General features: G+C 37.7%; 1 protein-coding gene across 2 annotated transcripts; it reads left to right on the top strand.

The window, feature by feature from the left end:
• The first annotated feature begins 4409 nt into the window (after positions 1-4409).
• Positions 4410-17759, top strand: LOC117343926. Of its 2 annotated transcripts, XM_033906486.1 has the most exons (12): positions 4410-4496; positions 6900-6936; positions 7408-7486; positions 8105-8230; positions 9259-10948; positions 11012-11294; positions 11767-11908; positions 12809-12955; positions 13653-13820; positions 14998-15102; positions 15989-16151; positions 16551-17759. In XM_033906486.1, exons 1-12 carry the CDS (start codon positions 4445-4447, stop codon positions 17396-17398), a joined length of 3840 nt encoding a protein of 1279 aa, XP_033762377.1. In that variant the 5' UTR covers positions 4410-4444; the 3' UTR covers positions 17399-17759. The 2 variants fall into 2 exon arrangements, with proteins under 2 accessions (XP_033762377.1, XP_033762376.1); XM_033906485.1 differs by having other exon boundaries at positions 9259-11294.
• Positions 17760-18947: the final 1188 nt, after the last annotated feature.

The following is an 18947-nucleotide window of genomic DNA, read 5'->3' as shown; positions in this document are numbered from 1 at the left end:
CATTTTGAGGTGGGGTCTCCTTGTAGAAGTGTGGTGACTACATCACCGAACAACTTACGAGAGGCATGGCGCATGCCATCCAGAGCAAGTATGGTAAAGTGTACGTGTCTTGCTTAAGGACACAACTATGACAGCACAGACCGGCCCATTTCTAAGCTTCCCGAGAAAAACAGACGGATTTGTCAGGAAAGATTCCACCTTGTTGGCAGAAGGCTGAGGGCTGCTTCGTACCAAACGAGGAGAACTCGGGGGGCCATAAAGCAGTTTCGTAACATCTCGCTGCTGAATGAAGAAGGAAAGATATTCTTCTCGGATCTAGCAAGGAGGTTGACAGCATATATGACAAGAAACCGGTATGTTGATACATCAGTGAAGAAAGGAGGAATACCCGGATTCTCAGGATGCATAGAACATACTAGCATCGTAATTCAACTCATCAGGCAAACCAAGGTCAACAAGAAGGACCTCACAGTAGTATGACTGGGTCTTGCAAATGCATATGGAACAATCCCACATACGCTCGTAAAAAAAGCACATTACCATATACCAGATCCCTTCAGAAGACTGATAAAAAATTACTTGAGCGGGTTACATCTTCGTTTTACAACCAATACTTTTACAACATCTTGTAAGGAATTACAGAAGGGTAGTGTAGACGGGATGAAACATTGAAAGAGTCAAAGGATGACAAGGTTCGGCTAGCTGGCGTGGAAGTACGAACTGGCAGGAAGTGGTCAGCAATAAGAGTTGACGAGGCTGAGAACAGGTTGCGACACAAAGACAATGTCGGAACAACGTTAGGAGGAAGGAAAGGCTTATGAACATCTAAAAGCACCTTTTGGGAAAAAAAGCTGCTGCAGAAGAAAGGCGTAGGATGGTCCAGAAGGAAATAAGAAATAGTGAGGAAGAAAGAAGGTAGACCAAAGCAGTTGAACTTGGAGTTCAGGGAGCATGGACTGGGTGGGACACAGAACCGCGTGCACTGTTCTGGTCGGAAATCTGGAGGTACCCTCAATTCCAACTGCTGTTTCTCCTTCGGCCTGTGTATGACAAACTACCAACACCAGTAAATTTCCATAATTAGGACCTTGCAGAAACACCAGACTGCCCTCTGTGTGGACAGAGAGGAACCCTACAGCAGATACTTACTTCTTGTCGCGTGGCCTTAGCACAGGGGATATATACATGGCGCCACAACCAAGTCCTAAGGGAGCTGGCAGACATTATCGAAAAAGAACGGAAGAACAAGGTCAGCCAACCAGGGTTCAGACATACACAGATCAGACTTGTGAAGGAAGGTGAAACACCAAGTTCAGAGAGATCTTCCGGAATCCTCAGTCAGGCAGGAGACTGGAAGCTGACTTTAGACCTTGACCAGAGACCTACTTTTCCGGACGTCGTACCAACCAACCTTAGACTGGATATGGTTTTATGGTCACCAACAACAAAGAAGATCATTGTCATAGAGCTAACAGTACCATGGGAGGAAATGTGCAGTTGTACAAAGCATTTCTGATGAGTAGGGAGAGAGGGTTGCAGGCGTGGAGCTACCCAGTGGAGGTTGGATACAGAGGCTTCTCCGCACAGTCTGTGTGGAGAATGATATCTGCATTGGGGGAACCTGGCAGAACTAAAAGATCAGCAGTTCAGAGGATGACCAAGGCAACAGAAAGATATTCATGCTGGGTGTGGATGAAGAAGGACACAAGTAGCTGGACACCCACCACCAACGGGCAGTGACTGATCATCACTGGGATAAAGCATCCCAATCCTGAGAGTGTACCACGCTAGGGGACGAAACACACGATTAGGGATGGCCTCGGCTGAGGACGTCGGCGCAGCAGCAGCAGTGACATCATAGCTATATATAGATTAAAAAAAACATTACAAGATTTGTTAGGTCAGATTCAATTAATTGTTTCTCTCGATATTAAGTGCCGAACGGGCATGCCTTTAAAATACTTTATAGAACTTTATTCGTAAGAAAAATATGATACGGAAATAAACTGAAAAGTATAAATGATTTTATTCGGCTTGGATTTTGAAAGATTGCATTATAATTCATACTGTGAAACAGTTGGTACAAAATTTAAGAAATTCATTTTTTTCTTACAGCCTTTTTTTCTAGAAACTGAGTTGTTCTTTCACTGAATCTTGATAAAAAAATTGCGATGGTCCATATTGAAAGAAGTGTAAACGAATAGTTTCAGCATGAAATTTGGTAGACTGATTGAAACATGATGTGTTTCGTTAATTTACAGCGTAGGATGTTTATGAATTTTTAGATAAAGCATGAAATAAATTGAAATTTGGTTTTCGACTTGAATCCGTTTTTCAACAGAAATGTTTCAATCTTTCAAACGTTAAGCAGAATATTTTTTATTTGTACTTTTCAGATTTTTGCAATATGGATTATCTCGGGGTTTTTTAAAGACGATTAAGCATATAAAGAATGAAAGAATGTCACAAAGCATGAGCTAAATGGGTTCATTTCACGATTTTTTAAGATAAAGTAAAAACAACATCAATTGTATGGGGAAAATGTTGCATGAAAGAAACTGATATTTTGTTTTCTACTTCATTTCCTTTTTTAATAGAAATATTTCAATTAATCTGTCAAAAGTTAAGCAGAGTATTTTCATTTATAGTTTAGTAAATCAATTTATGTTCTAGGGGAAAAGTTGTCAGAGAAAACAGTGGAAACTACATGTATTAATGACAAGTGTTCAAGACAGCGTGCTTAAAATGTAAAAGAAAGTCAACAATCTACTTAAAAACCGTTAAGCTAAAGGACGGAATGGCACACAGCTTTTTCACCACAACAATGTTTCATCTTCATCCAACTAAAGCAATACCGTACCAATGTGCAGTTTTAAACGAGAGAAAGTAGTACCGATCGACCTTCCACGCTATTCACCAGATCTAAGTCTCTACAACTATTCGTTTACTTTGCCGAAGAAAATGTTTTTTTTTGGGAAGATGCAAACGCCCAGACGTGCATTGTATATATGTACATGTACTATAAAGTTCCGCTATCTCGTTTGCACCATGGATAGCGCAATTGCATTTCTGCCAAGGGTCAGCTGTACTTTGAGGGATTGTAATAGAAAACTTCAACAATATAAATCTCTGAATGGCCCTCGTACACAAAGAACTGTGAATTGTATCCGAGATGAGCTTAAAAGATTGGCGTGCGTTAACTATATGGAATTAAAAGTGAAACTCAATTTGTGCTAGAGTTCGATTTGTAAACTTGTTAACAAGTTATATCAACTTATACTTATCACGCTTAATGGTTGACCCGGATGGAAGCGCGCGAGGGGTCTTACTGTGGGAGGAAACCGGAGTACCCTGGGAAAACCCACGTGGTCCGGTGATCCCATACCTTCTCACGTCCGATCGTGAAATCGAATCCCGGCCGCCTTGGTGAAAGGATCGGGGAATCGAACCCCGGCCGCCTAGGTGAAAGGCAAGTGTGTTACCACTGTGCCACCCGACCTACCAATTGTTCGATTGGTATTGGAAGTGTGGTTATACGCGGATGTCCAGATAAAAAAATGTTTCAAATTAAAAGAGAGAAAGAGGAAACACAAACATTTTAGATATGTTGCAATGGTTTGTTTACGAAATCCAGTGAGATACAGAGGGTATATTTCCCTGCCCTGACAACAAGAGGTGTGTAATTTGGAGATCGATACCACATTATCATTAACTTACTCATTTCTTTAAATTACAAATACTGAATTTTATGTTGACTGGCCTCTTGTCTCTAAAATATTAAAATTATAAATAAATTGAGCTTTATGATTTATGATTTTGGTCCCTAGTATATGTCTGATCTAGGCAAAGTTTGAAAATAGGGGCAGATAATCTTGCATTAGAATTTAGCTCGGCAAGCCCTAACAAAAAGAACTTATAGGGTCATGGTGAACAGTCTAAATTTTATGTTACACTATCATATTTAACTTTTCATCAGAATGCCTCCGTGTGTATTACGCACATTAAACTGTGTACATTTTATTCATGAATGTAGCAAATTTTTTTACGTTTCGTAAGTACATGTAAATCTTGTATAAAACTATTCTTAGAAATTGTCTGCTGTCCAAGAACAACATATACTGTAATCTGAACAGTAAGTGAGTGGGTGAGAGATGAATGAGTTATAATTATTAATTCATTGACATGCTTAAATATTATTCTGCCGTAATAATGGATCAACCTTTCACTCGTCTGACTTTGAAAATTAAAAAAAGGGACATAAAACGAAGGAAACTTATAATGAAATTTATCCGGAATTATAACCCGGTTGTTGATTTTTCTCTAGATATATCAAAGTCTATAAAACGCTTTCATTTGGTAGTCTGTACGCTTAGCAAAATCAAGCTTGCATTTCAGTGCGATTAATTTGTTTGAGTCCGCAACGAAACGTGCACAATCGAAGACGATGTCCAGTTTTCACAAAATGACGAGTGGACCAGAAGCTACTGTCTGCCTAGGTAATACAGTTTAGTGAGAGTGTTCAATTCGTCTATGTTGAACACTGGAATATGTCCATGTAGTAGAACTAGACTTGGCTGGACGCCATTGGCTAGACAGGTAGAGGGCTCCAGTCCCGGTCTGGTCGCATATTAGCTCGAGTTTCATGTACAGGTATAAAAATGCTGTCCCATCTTCAGATAATGTCCGGTGAACATGCTGTGACAATTATTAGTCAGTCAGTTTCTTCTTTATATCAGGACGCACCAGCACAACCTACCGATCGACCTGGCTATAGTCACTTTATAATCAGGTTGGGGAAATCTGCCATTTTCAGCTACATGTATATAGCTGATTTCAGCTACTCGAGCTAAACATAGCTACTATCGATAGCTGAATTCAGCTACTTAAAAATAATTTACCTGTTGACATGTCAAATATACAAAGTCGCACGTGGGCCGCAATGTGATCGTGTACGCCACCCTACCACAAGTATTTAAACAACTTCCACGAATATAAATAAAATATTTTTAAAAAAATAAAAAAAACGTCATCGTTTATATTCGTGAAAGCTAGCTATATAGCTGAAAATAGCAGACTTTCCCATTCTGATAATACTGTATAGTATTTGAGTGTCTGAGTTTGTGAATAAATGAAAATCTTGAATATACATGTATCAGAGACATGTATCTGAATGTATTTTGTTATGTATATATCATTATGTAGCAGAACTGGACTTGGCTCAATACCTGCTCCTCCATGGAAGCTGTAGCTAGGTACATGAAATGGCTAGATGAGCATTCATCTAGATTTTGGAAGCCCAGGGATCGAGTTTTGGTTTGGTCTTTAAACTTAGAATTACCTGTAGCTCTAATTAACATCTGAAATAGCTATATTGAAAAATATTTTTGAATAATTTCATTTGATTTTCGGAATTATAGCTTACTGTACACATAATTTAGCTATATGAAATTGGTTGATGCTACTACTACAGCTTTCATGCAATCATTGGTAATTGAACCACATATAAAGGTAGCCCGAGTTTTCTCTGGCCCTGTCACCATGTCTGGTGTAGGGCCAGAGTGCACTACTATATGAAAACGTGGAATTATCCGACACCGTTTGGTGTTGCTAAGAATTTGGTGCAAATACAATAAAATCGGGTGTGACATAGCACCTACCTTATATATATGGATAAATGAGATATTTATTTACCCCAGAACACCCATTTAGTCCCATCTAGGTGTTTTATTCCGTCCGTATAGACCCTCGCTTTACGCTAGTCAAAATTTCATACTTGACTCTACGCCATATTGCTAACTATGTAGGACGCGGGTGGCCTAATTACCCTAATCTGTGCGCGATGGAGTGAAAAGGAAAACAAATACAACGTTTATTTTTATATATTTTACCCCTTAAACACAATAAATCATATGTGGTCTTTTCAGTCCATTGCATTCTGATCGGGTGGTTAGTTGTACTGTCACTTACAAAATGGCGGGTCAACAGTGCAAAATTTTGACTAACGTAACGCGAGGGTCTATACGGACGGAATAAAACACCTAGATGGACTAAATGGGTGTTCTGGGGTAAATAAATATCTCATTTATCCATATATGTAAGGTATGTGTTATGTCACACCCGATTTTATTGTATTTGCACCAACTTCTTAGCAACTCCAAACGGTGTTGGATAATTCCATGTTTTCATATAGTAGTGCGCTCTGGCCCTACACCAGACATGGTGACAGGGCCAGAGGAAACTCTGGCTAATATACAGGTATTTGGAATTCTGACAGTAAATTGAGAGATGCATGATACATTATATGAAAAATAAGGGTATTGCACCAAAAAGCAGAAGCAGTTGGAATTCTGATAGTAAATTGAGATGTACATATATATATCATATAAACAAATAAGGGTACTACTTTTTTCCAAAACAGCTGTGATTGTACAGGACCTGTACGTTATAAGAGGCCATTGGTCAACAAAGTTATTAAGATGACTGTGACAAGCACATGACCTCTCCATATTTTAATTTCTTCCATTAATATACATGTATATATTATTAATATTTTTCTATATTACCTTATTCACAATATGTTTAAAGTGCAGATGCCAGTTCGCTTACTCTCTAAACAAATTCACTTACTCTCCAAACAAATTGCCCAAACTGTGTGGCAGATCATGCTCTGATTTCTTCTCCAGTTTCCTTAAAGATTTTATACATGTACCAACTTTTTTAGATGTTTTAATATTTCACCTAAAATCTTATGTTTACTGTTTGTAGACAAAAGTAGAAAAGTAAGAAATGGGCAAATGACCTGGTCCATCAGTATTAAGAGGCTACATAGTACAGTTGAGATAAAACCAAAGAATGTGTTTGATATAAATCAGTTATATGTGTTTATTTTCAAATTGTAGCATCAATGTTCACATCTTCATTGGGAGTAAGACATGGGTAAGTTTTAAATGTAATTTTGTTATTATGATGAGCTATTAACATCTATATTTATGTTATATTTTGCTGAGCAACCATAGTCTATCCACAAAATGTCACGATATAATTAAACAGGGGCAGTAAAATTTACAGAAAAAAAAATAATAATATAGCTTTCTGAACTTCTCACTTCGATTGAATTAATTACTCAGTGTTCAGTTTGTGCAAGATCTACAGGACAACATTTAGATTAAACAATATATAGAAATTTAAGAAATCAAAAGCAATATTTGTTGATATTACTACACTGTTATAGTTTCTTTTTATACATGTACTTGTGCTAACCTTCTTTAAAGCAGATCAGAAAAATATTGCAACACAGGTATGGCACTGTTGCAAGGAAAAAAAAAAGATATAGGGAAGATTAATTAGGGTGCTGATACCTAGAGAAATTTGAGATAGGATTTTATGAGATATTGGTGATGTTTACAGATTCAAGTGTGTAGTTGATGGTGACAAAGAACTATTCTTGAGATCAGCTTTCCTGGTACTGCAGAATCTGGATATCGAGGTAATTTGATATTAACAGATTTAAATATTATATTAACATCTTGCTACTTTGGTAAGTACATTGAGTAATCAGTCAGGTAAAGTTTTGTAATAAATCAGTTTTACTCAGTAAGATACCTGCTGGCTTAGGTTTCATATATTTAGTTACAATTATTTCTTAACTTTATTTAATGGAAACATGTAAGCTCATTATTGAGTGTGTGTGTCTGTGATAATGATGGTTGGTTTTTAGACTACATTATGAAATTTCAGAATTAAAATTGATTAATAAAATTGTATTGCATTGTAAGTAGCTTCAGTAGAATAGATACAAATTATAGGTATAAAGTTACATAAACTGACTGATATTAATCCTTGTGTCAAAATCCTGATAGCCTGATGAAAACTGGTCTTTAGTATTACTACCCAGTACCAAGTAAAAAACTTGATACAATTATTTGTAGTCTTGGAATGGGTTGAGATTAAAATGATACATTTTCCACCTACATTTATAATTCTATGTCATAGATTTAAGCATCAATGTCATTCATCATATATTTGCCCAGTGCAGGGTTATTATTTGGGCAAATAAGAATATTGTATATGTTGTAATATATACATACCATTTTTTAATTCACAGCATCCTGTTGGCCAACACCTTGTCACCACCTGTCAATCATTTCACAAACGTCATGGTAATGGAGTAAAGACCCTCCTCTTTCTTATTGGCTCCCTGATGAAGATGGCTGTTTCTCAGCGGGAAAATGTAAATTATTTGTAATTAAGAGTCATTCACAAAACAACTTTGTCATCATTGTGTAGTTGACCTGTTTCAAACATTCAATTGATACAGATTTCCGATATGGTTAAATTGATTGATGGTAAATTACAATGGTAAATACATAAGTTTCAGTTTGATTTAACTGTGGAATTCTTTGATATCTCTTATAAAACAGAAAATTAATTGAATAAAATACAAAATTTAATTTATCTAACAACAACCAAACAAGTAATATCAACTGATACCTACCAGTCAATCACTCTTGTTGATTTGGATGGGAACATGCAAGGGCTTTTACTGTAGAAGTAAAACTCCTTGAAAACCCACATGGTCAGGCAGGTGACCCCCATACCTTTTCACATTCTCAGATGAAAGGTGAGTGTGTTACCATTCGGCTACCAGACACCCTGTAACCTAGTCACTTGGCAACTGGGCAACTGGACACCTGTGACCTGGTCACTGGGCCACCTGGACCCTGTCACCTAGTCACTGGGCCACCTGGACCCTGTCATCTAGTCACTTGGCCACCTGGACCCTGTCACCTGGTCACTGGGCAACTGGACACCCTGTCACCTAGTCACTGGGTCACCTGGACCCTGTCACCTGGTCACTGGGCAACTGGACACCCTGTCACCTAGTCACTGGGCCACCTGGACCTTATCACCTGGTCACTGGGCAACTGGACACCGGTGACCTGGTCACTGGGCCACCAGACACCCTGTGACCTGGTCACTGGGTCACCAGACACCCTGTGACCTGGTATCTGGGCCATCGGACATCCTGTAACCTGGTCACTGGGCAACTGGGCCACCTGGACCCTGTCACCTGGTCACTGGGCCACCTGGACCCTGTCACCTGGTCAATGGGCCACCTAGACCCTGTCACCTGGTCACTGGGCAACTGGACACATGTGACCTTGTCACTGGGCCACCTGGACCCTGTCAACTGGTCGCTGGGCCACCTGGACCCTGAAAATATGATAAAAAATGATAATGTATTCTTCTCTCCACCAGAATATTCCAGTGTGTGACATTGTGTCTGCCATGCAAGAAGGGGTCAAACAGTGTCAGAAGGTCATGGAAGAGGTCAGGTTGCCAATTTCTGATGTGATGCAGTCATGTGATCATTGTCAGTGCACACTGCCATCACCAAATGGTGAGAGTCAGCCAACAATAAAGCAGGCACCATGTGAGATGACAGGCGGTTTCTCCACAAAATCAGGGACCTCTTCAGCGATTCCTTTACATAATGATGACACTATTCAGTCTACAAAATCAGGGACCTCTGCAGCAATTCCTTTACATAATGATGACATAATTCAGCTTAGTCTGAAAGAGAACATTACAGAACCTGAAGAGGATATTGATTGGTTCTTTGAGGATGACATCATCATCCATTGTCTTGACAATGTTAATAATACAGAAGTTCAAGGTCATGCTAGAAAAAGTTGTCTTGTAAACAAAAACAAAACAAAAAGTGACAATATGGAAATGTTGACTGTCACACAGAAGTCCCAATGTCACTCGGATGATTCTGATTTTGATGACTGTTTTGATGACGTTCCAGTTGTTAACAAGTTTGACTTTGGAAAGTCTGATTCCCAGAACACTGGGACTTCCAGGATTCCAGTTAGTGATACTTGGAACAGATCAACTGCATACTCATTTGATATTTCCAAAACCAGGAATAGTGACCTCTCAGGTCATCTGCCACCAGGTCAAGGTCACAAAAGACAGGAAAGTATGGCTAGCAATATAGAGGATGAGTTTGATTCCTGTTTTCATGAGGAATGTGATACTAATAAGACTAATGTTGGCACATGCTCCAATGAAGATCCAATGAAAATAAAAGGTCAACAGGTCAATGGTCAAGGAATGTTATGTCCACCAGATATGGGTAAATATTCTTCCAGTGCTAGTGAAGCATTAAATAAATCACTTGAAATGAAAATACAGGATTTGTTACTGCAAAAGACTGCAGCAAAACAACAGGAGCACAAACTTGTTTATAATTCCAGTCGACACTTTAAATCAGTTGAATCAACAGTTAACTTACTTAAGCTGGGTAAATTCAATACAGATGAAAAGGATCAGTCTCTAAGTGTCATGGCTCCTAGCAACCAAGAATATCTTGGTCAGCCAATGGAACCTCAAGGTCAGTATCTGAAGTATCAAGATATCCCTAATGAAGATGCTGTATTAGATAAAAAAGAAAGTTTGCAAAGCTTGAATAAGTCTGATCTACCAGGTAGAAACATGCAAGGTATACTGGATACAAAAACACAAGAAAAACACCACAGAGAAGGTCTGGGTAGAAAGCTTGATGTTTTACTTGGAAAAGCAAGGTCAAAGAAAGTGTCTGGGGCAATGCTTCAGAGTCGCCACTTTAGAGAGCTAGGACAGGGTATAGACAATAATACAAACATTCAAAGCTTGGAGACAAAGGATCAGTTTACAAAGGATACACTATGTTCTAATGGTGAGAGGCTGAGAGATGGAAATGATGTGACAGGTCAAATGTCAGAGGCCAAAAGTCAGGATTTTGATATGCAATCAGACAAGAGTTCAGAGGTCAGAAGGCAGAGACTAGGTATGCATTTACAACCAAGCCAGAGTAAAGAGGTAAAAAGTCAGCAACTAGGTATGTTAACCTGTCAGAGTTCAGAGGTCAAAAGCCAGGATCTAGATAATCTTGCACTACCAGGTCAGAGTTCAGAGGTCAAAACCCAGGAACTACAAAAAAATGTAGATAATCTTGCACTACCAGGCCAGAGTTCAGAGGTCAAACATTCGGATAAAGGCTCAACGTCAGGTCACAATGAACTGAAATCTATAGAAATAACAGATGTTGGTGTAGTCTCTGACCATGGCTTCATCAACAGAGACATGGTATGTAGCTGTGCACCTGGTGGAGAAATCGACCAATGGGCGGGGCTGAGGGGTGTGGCCAGGAGTGTCAGTCACCATGACGAGGATATGATGGACATTCTAGTTGCAGCAGCTATGTCACAATGGAGGACAGACGGATGCCTGGATACAAGCCAAGCTAGGTAGTATTATGTATTACTGGTTCTGCTATTTGTCTTATTCTCAATAAAAAAGATATATAAATTAATTTGAAAAGTAAACATATTCACATGATCATAATACTATTCTATTAACTCTCTCTCCTTTTTATATGCGACTATTCTTCACATTTTGCATTTTTGACGTTCTTTTTATTATTTAGTTATAAAATAATTGTGTATAAAAACATATAAGATAACTTGAGTATAATTAGATTAAAGTAAATGATGTTTACATAATATTTGTATTCCAATAAACCTGTAGAAATTGTCTACTGGTCATAATATCTGCATATATAGAAATTGCATTACAAATAATCCAACCCTGTCTTTACTCTGACCAACAACACACAGAGGCAATATATGGAAATACTTCTCAGGGACAGAGTTGCATTACCACATCAGCTAGAATTGTCTGCCCTTTGCTGTGTCACCATTTTGTTGACTTGGTTTTCAGACTGACATTGGAGCTGCTGTACTGCTGTGTAACCCTGGGTCCCATAACTACACCTAAACTTGTGTCCGGTGTTGTCATAGCAACAGATATTTCCAACATACCATTGGTCCACCAGAACAAGAACAGACAACTCAATACAATAGTAAGAACCATAAAAAAAAAGATGTTGGAAGTAACAACCCAGGGCTTTTTTATCACTGGTTTGGGATGGGGCCTTTTTGTCTCAATTTGAGAAGAAAATAGTGAATTGATAATTTTCAGGAATAAACTGCATATTTTAGTACTTTGGCTTAAATATGAAATAATTACAGGTAGGAATGGGTCCCGTTAACGGCCCCAAAAACCCCATAGAAAAAGCCCTGCAAAAGAAACAGATTTATATAAGTTGCTGCAACTTGTTTCCGGATCTTTTATGAACTTGATGTTGAATTATGAATAAAATAAAGCCCTGCAACTGGAGACAAAGTAGAATTATATCCAGATGAATTTCTCTCTGTCTCATCCTTATTATGGTAGAGAAAATAATGTGCAAATTTTATATCCATTTTTTGGATTTTATTATGTACTAAATTGATGTGGTATCTTGTGCAGAATATTTTACCACGATAGATAATTACATATATATCCATTCTTTATTTTGGTATTCATATCTCTAAGACCTGTTCTGCCTGTAGAATGAACTCTGAAATATCCCTTTTTTCAGTACTGTTATGCTATGGTATTGCAGGGGTGAACATCTTTAGCATTTATGAATTATCCTTTTAATTTCCTCAATGTGTATAGGCTGTGTTAGATTTATGTAAGAACAGCTATTTCAATATTTTAATAATCTCTCATTTTCATCTATGCTGTTGTTAAATCTGGATTTCAACTTATTTCACATTAAACAGTTTTTAGTCAGAGATATAGCATTTATACATGTACAGTGTATACGAACTATATGCTAACAGTGCTTTCTTCATTAAAAATGGAAAGTTTCCGATGAGTTGATGGTCCAGCATCTGTGATAAAGTGCACTATATACTCCCTTGTATCAATCTAGATGCTCAATGGTGATATCAAGCCCAGCTATCATCACATCGGATACAAACGTCCCTTGGATGTTCAGAAAACAATAACTGTCCAGGATTTCCATCAAGCTGATAGGCAGTCAAGCTGGCTAAATGATGTAAGGGACACACTAAAAAAGGTAATACAGAAACTGGGTCGTACGTAACTGCTTCAAGAGGCAGCAATTTGCCACGGTACAAATCAATATTAATGTAGAGAATTTGAGGATACAATAGTAAAGTTTTGAATGTACCAGGTAGATTGATAAAAACGTTTTGTGTATTTGCAAGATTGATAAAAAAAATCATTTGCAATCTGATTAAAATCGTATCTTGATTTGTATTCCCGTTGTGAAAACTACACTCAGCAACATCAGGGGGAGCAGTTAGTTAATAGGAGTGCTGATCAATTAAGATATGATTTTAATCAGATTGAATGATTTGAGATACCATCAGACTTGGTGAAGATGTATATAATTTTTATCAACAAAGTCAGCATCTTGTTCAGTGAGACACCTCACCGTTAGCTTGTAATTCATAGGGTTTGGTTTTGTCTTAATATATATTATTGTCACAAGAATGGAGCGACAGTGGTGATAAGTGTTTTAGATATGCAGTATAAACAATTCTTTTTTCAAGTTTTAATGTGGTGAATGCAAAGGTCACTCTGATTGGTCAAAAACTAAAAATCTTCTATTTTCACTGCAAGATCTTATATTTTCACTGCTCATTGCTGCAGTGAAAATATAAGTTTTATTAGTTTGATAAATTTCTATATTTCACTGGCAAAAATGCAATAAAAAAAATTCTTGTACGTTATATAAATTTGTGTTCCAGTTCTCCATAATGTGTCTGCTTGTTCGTGGCTCAATCTGTGATGAGGTCAAGGTCATATGTGAAACACTAGGGGTGATTACCATAGAGAATGTTCCATACAAGGCATTGCAGGTGATGTGTACAGCCTCTGTATCCAGCATGACCACCTATCTATCTGATACTAACAAGGTAAGCACTATCAGAAGCTGGAAAGTCTCCAGTATCCTAAGTTCTTTTTTTATTATTAGTCCCCAACCGGTGGAACGGTCGGAAATATAGGTTTCCTCCCTGCGCATCTGTCCATCCGTCCACTTGTCTGTCCACTCAGTTTTTCCATCCATCCACTTGTCTGTCCACTCAGTTTTCTGCACTTTTCTCAGCCATGCTTAAAGGTAAGTTGGTGAACGTTGGTATATAACTTCAGTATGAGTAGCTACAGATCAGGTAAGTTTGAGTTTCAGTGTTTTTTGGTCAAGGTCAAGGTCACTTTACTATTTTAAGTGGGGGTCGGTAGGGGATATGAATAATATCCAACTGTTTTTATTTGTTTTTTCATGTATTACATTTACAATCACAAGACATTTACACATAAAGTCCTACACATATGACATAGAACAAACACACATCACCATCAAACATACACTCCCATCCTTATGTATGTACATGTATATAAGAATGCAGTTAGCAAGATCATTATAGGGGAGGTAACTCCAGTTTAAAGGGTAAAAATATATTGTTCTGTATTATAGTTTAGACACAAGGCTTAAAAGAAAAGAGCAAAAAAAGATAAATAAAAAATCTAAAAATTGTTGAGAAAATCCACAAATAAAAGTAGGGGAGGTAACTCCAATATCCTAATCTACCATCAGTGTGTGAATGATGTACATGTTTTTGAATAGGGTTGAAACATTCTGTCAAGACCGGTAGATAACTTTGTTAACATAACTCTTAGAATACTGGACCAATTTTACTGCAATAACACAATTAATGTTTTGCAGCTTTTTGAACTTGAAATATCAGTTTGTTATTTTCAGTCCAAATCAGAGTAACTGCCCTTGACTAAACCTTTCAGAGCTTTATCAAATCCACTATTCTTAAACTTTTTCATAAGAACATATGAAAATTCATTATTCTTCAATTCCTTCCTCAATTTTTATAGCTCTTTGAGGTGTCATTGTACTGAAGACAAGGAGGGGACAACTTAATAAACTAATGCATGGAATTTTATGATTCATTTGATACCAAGGTCAGGAGATCTCCAACTAACTTATTTCATGCGAGGGTGTTTGTGTAATCTCAGTCCTATTAATGAATGTCCTTTGACCTTAATATTTCTCGCCATGATAACTACTGATCCTGTTTACAGACCAATGTATGCACCAGCGTTACCTTGGATACCTACAATGAGAAGTGGATGATGGGATACCAGGCCAACTTTGTGAAGATTACTTGTCACAAGACGCCTGTCCAGGTAAGTGTAGCTGATGAGTAATCTCTTTTTGTTCCACCAATCTAAGTGTTTTTTTGTTTGTTTTTTTATCCAAAAAAATCTTTGAAATCTTTTTTTTCCTTGAAAAATTTTGAATAAAAAAAATTCTAAGTTTAGTTTGTGTTTAAAAACATGAAGGTATTTTGGAAATTGTGCTTTGTACTGTTGCACAGGAGAGGTATAATGAAAGAAAAAATTCTGTCTGTGCTGCTCAAGCTAGTGACATCTTGCTCTCTAAGCACAGATTACCACATAAGGTCAAAAAGAAATTCCAGCCTGTTGGAGCTAGCAAAGTTATCTGTACCCCCAAACTTTTACCTTATACTTTGAACCGGAAGACAACACAAAACCTTAATGCTTTCCTTCTTGATAAAGAATCTCAATCTATTATACATGATGTGGTTACAGCACCAAGTATGTCAGTGAAAAGAATGCTGTCTATACTGGGAATTGAACTAGTCAACTCTCATTCTCTCAGTGATTGTCCTGACTGTGAACTAGAGGGAAATACCCACCAACCAGAGCTAGTTTGGCGACCTATACCCTCTTATGTCATCATACTGGTACAAACATTTTTATTCCTCAGCGAAATGTGCTAAATACTTAAGGAATGGGTTACCAGTAGACCCTTGAAAGTATGTTTTTGACCTCCGAAAATGAAGTTTCACTTCAGACTTGGGATTGAAGGGACACGTCTATATGACTATCTTTAGACCTTTCAGATTTCTGACAATAGTGATTTGACTTCTGAATTCGCCAAAAATCATGTGTCAACTGTTGATGCCCTGCCAGAAATATATTAACTGCAAACCACAGATGAATGTTTAGACAACTTTCGTTATGATACTAGTATGTGTTCACTTTCCAGACTTGTGTTGTCAGTCACCCTACTACTGGAGGAGGGGATCTCATGGAACAGGATTTCTGGCGATGTGGCAACATTCTCTCTTCTCTACTCTCCTCAGGATATGTTCTTCCAGGAGGGGGGAGCACAGAACAGCTATGTAGTCAGGCTTTACTAGCCAGTTGTGGTAAGTCAGAAAAACGAAAATACACTGTACAAAATAAAGTACGATTCTTGGAAATATTCCTTAAAGAGATTAGTGGTGTGTTAGTTCCTTTGTGTTGAGCAAAACTTCAGGAGTTCATGAATAAACATGCAAATAATTACAAACCTGATATATACCACTTGAGACTCTATTTTTCTACTTCCTTTTTTTGTGTTCAGTGATTTTTGGAACTCTTGCTTTTTAAAAACATTTTTGAGTAGCAGTTACCATTATATCTCTTCATATTGGAAAAAATTGAAAATGGTATTCTTGATTTGCCAGGAAACAAAAAACAAACAGAACTACCACAACTACTCCAATAAATTTCAAAATTACTTCAGAAGTTCAGTATGAAATACAACAAGATTTTTTTACATACAGGTGCTGTTACTGAGGATGATGCCAATGGCTACCTACCCCATGTTTTACAAGACATGGCGGCTGTACTACACGAATATTGCATCACAGTCAACTTAAACACAGGCCAAGGTCATAGATATCCTCTACCAGTGAAAGGTCAAGGTCAGACAGATCCTCCTCAAATCAAAGGTCAAAGTCACGAAAATCCTACCAGCAAATGCCATGATCTCTTGAAGGATTCTTCTCCAACCAAAGGTCAAGGACACACAGATTCTTCTCCAATCAAAGGTCAAGGACACACAGATTCTTCTCCAATCAAAGGTCAAGGACACACAGATTCTCCTCCAAATAAAGGTCAAGGACAAACAGATAATCCAAATAAATATCAAGGTCACACTTATCCTATTCCAGGCAAAGTAAAAGGTCAGTTAGATCCTTCTTCAACCAAAGGCCAAGGTCATATAGATCATCATCCTATCAAAAACACAGAGACTGATCAAAATACCAGTATAGGTCAAACTGTGTTTCACAAGAATAAAGGTCAAGGTCATGTATACAGAGGTAATCTGCAATATATGTATGGAGATGATTCATGGCCCGATTTCAAAAGTACAGGAGTACATCATAGTAACAGTGAACAACACTTTCCCAGCGATATGGATATTCAGAATATGAATATCTTGGAAAAGAACAGATTGTCTCATTATAGTGAACAGCACTTTCTGGAGCAAAGAGAAAACACTTCTGTGTTATTTGATGACTACAAGTCCAAGATGGCTGGTATAGAGACAGCATGTGACTTTGTGTCCACAGTTCTGATGTGTGACACCTACATTGTGACTGGGGTATACCAGACCGACAGCCTGTGACTTTGTGTCCACAGTTCTGATGTGTGACACCTACATTGTGACTGGGGTATACCAGACCGACAGCCTGTGACTTTGTGTCCACAGTTCTGATGTGTGACACCTACATTGTGACTGGGGTATACCAGACCGACAGCCTGTGACTTTGTGTCCACAGTTCTGATGTGTGACACCTACATTGTGACTGGGGTATACCAGACCGACAGCCTGTGACTTTGTGTCCACAGTTCTGATGTGTGACACCTACATTGTGACTGGGGTATACCAGACCACCACCCCAGGTTTACATCTAGACACTACAAAATTTCTCCCTGGACAGTCAGGTGATATAATACTTTGATGAATAAAATAATATAAAGTTTGATATATGGTGATTGAATCAATACGATGGTGTGAAGACACAATGTCCCAGAAGGTAGAGAATCGTAAAAATCCAGACAACCCTAGTTGTTCAGAGGGCGATAAACCTAAAAAACAAACTATACTCCAGTGACATTGACCATACATCAGTGAAATATACAAAATCTGACATTGACCTTGAACATTTGGTCCTCGTGACCTTGACCTTTGATCAGTTGATTCCTTGTTTAATTATGACAATCTTTGCTTCATCATGTCATAATGACGTGTTCATCAATGAAAAGATACTAGTTTGACCTTTGACCTTGATGACCAACATTGCTTCATAGTCACAGAGTCCATAAGTGAAAATCTACACAATCTGACCTTGACCTCTAAGATTTGGTCAGTAGACTCCTTTATTAATTCTGAGCAGCTTACTGTCATAACAATATATTCATCAGTGAAACGTTGCAAAATTTGACCTGGACCTTTGACCTGGACTTTTTATAATTACCTAAGTATGGATTTTTGTGAACTGAACATATTGACCAACTTTCATGTAAATTGATCCATAAATACCTAGAGTCAGAAGTACAACTTGTGGATAGACAGTGTGATTACTATAGGGCACCTGTGTCTTCTGCACTAATTAAGGTGTGTAAACTTGATGTTATGCTGCGTTCTGAAAAATGTGTAATTACATAAATATGGATGGATATCGCTGTCTTATCTAAATTGTCAGGTGTGAAGATAGCATGATTATATGGCTCTCGAATCCTATAATGTTGTGTGGAAAATGTGTTCTGACAGGCAACCATTTTGAATTTTGCCAGATGAATATTGTTACTGCTATTCCTCAGAAAGTTCTTCATGGATCTTTTAAGTATCTTCATTGTATGTAGGTTTTCATTGGTCGCTTGTGCATATTGAATTTGGAAACTGATCGGAAAACAAAATGTTTAACAGCAGTCATGTTGAATATTGCCAATTGAAGGTTGTTATAGCAATTTATCAGAAAGTATCTTTCTCAAATTTTGTATGCTGGTTCCCTTTGGTCTCCAGTTGTGCTATCAAATTTTGAAACTGATCAGGAAAACAAAATGGTCAACAGGCAACCATTTTGAATTTTTGTTGTAGAATTTATCATTCTAACTTTTGTATGTATGTTGACCTCTTGTTTATTACATGGTACGTGGGCGATGTCCATCGT

The sequence above is a fragment of the Pecten maximus genome, chromosome 15 (genome assembly GCF_902652985.1).
Source record: "Pecten maximus chromosome 15, xPecMax1.1, whole genome shotgun sequence".
Lineage (NCBI taxonomy): Eukaryota > Metazoa > Mollusca > Bivalvia > Pectinida > Pectinidae > Pecten > Pecten maximus.
Note: the sequence above shows the minus strand (reverse complement) of the source record. Positions and strands in the feature narration are given on the sequence as shown.

What these genes read in the sequence shown, in the direction of transcription:
- LOC117343926 (XM_033906485.1), top strand. Translation starts at nt 4,445, where the DNA reads ATGTCCAGTTTTCACAAAATGACGAGTGGACCAGAAGCTACTGTCTGC. An exon ending in AGAAGCTACTGTCTGCCTAG is followed by an intron (nt 4,497 to 6,899) that starts GTAATACAGTTT and finishes TTCAAATTGTAG; the next exon opens with CATCAATGTTCACATCTTCA. An exon ending in GGCTTTACTAGCCAGTTGTG is followed by an intron (nt 16,152 to 16,550) that starts GTAAGTCAGAAA and finishes TTTTACATACAG; the next exon opens with GTGCTGTTACTGAGGATGAT.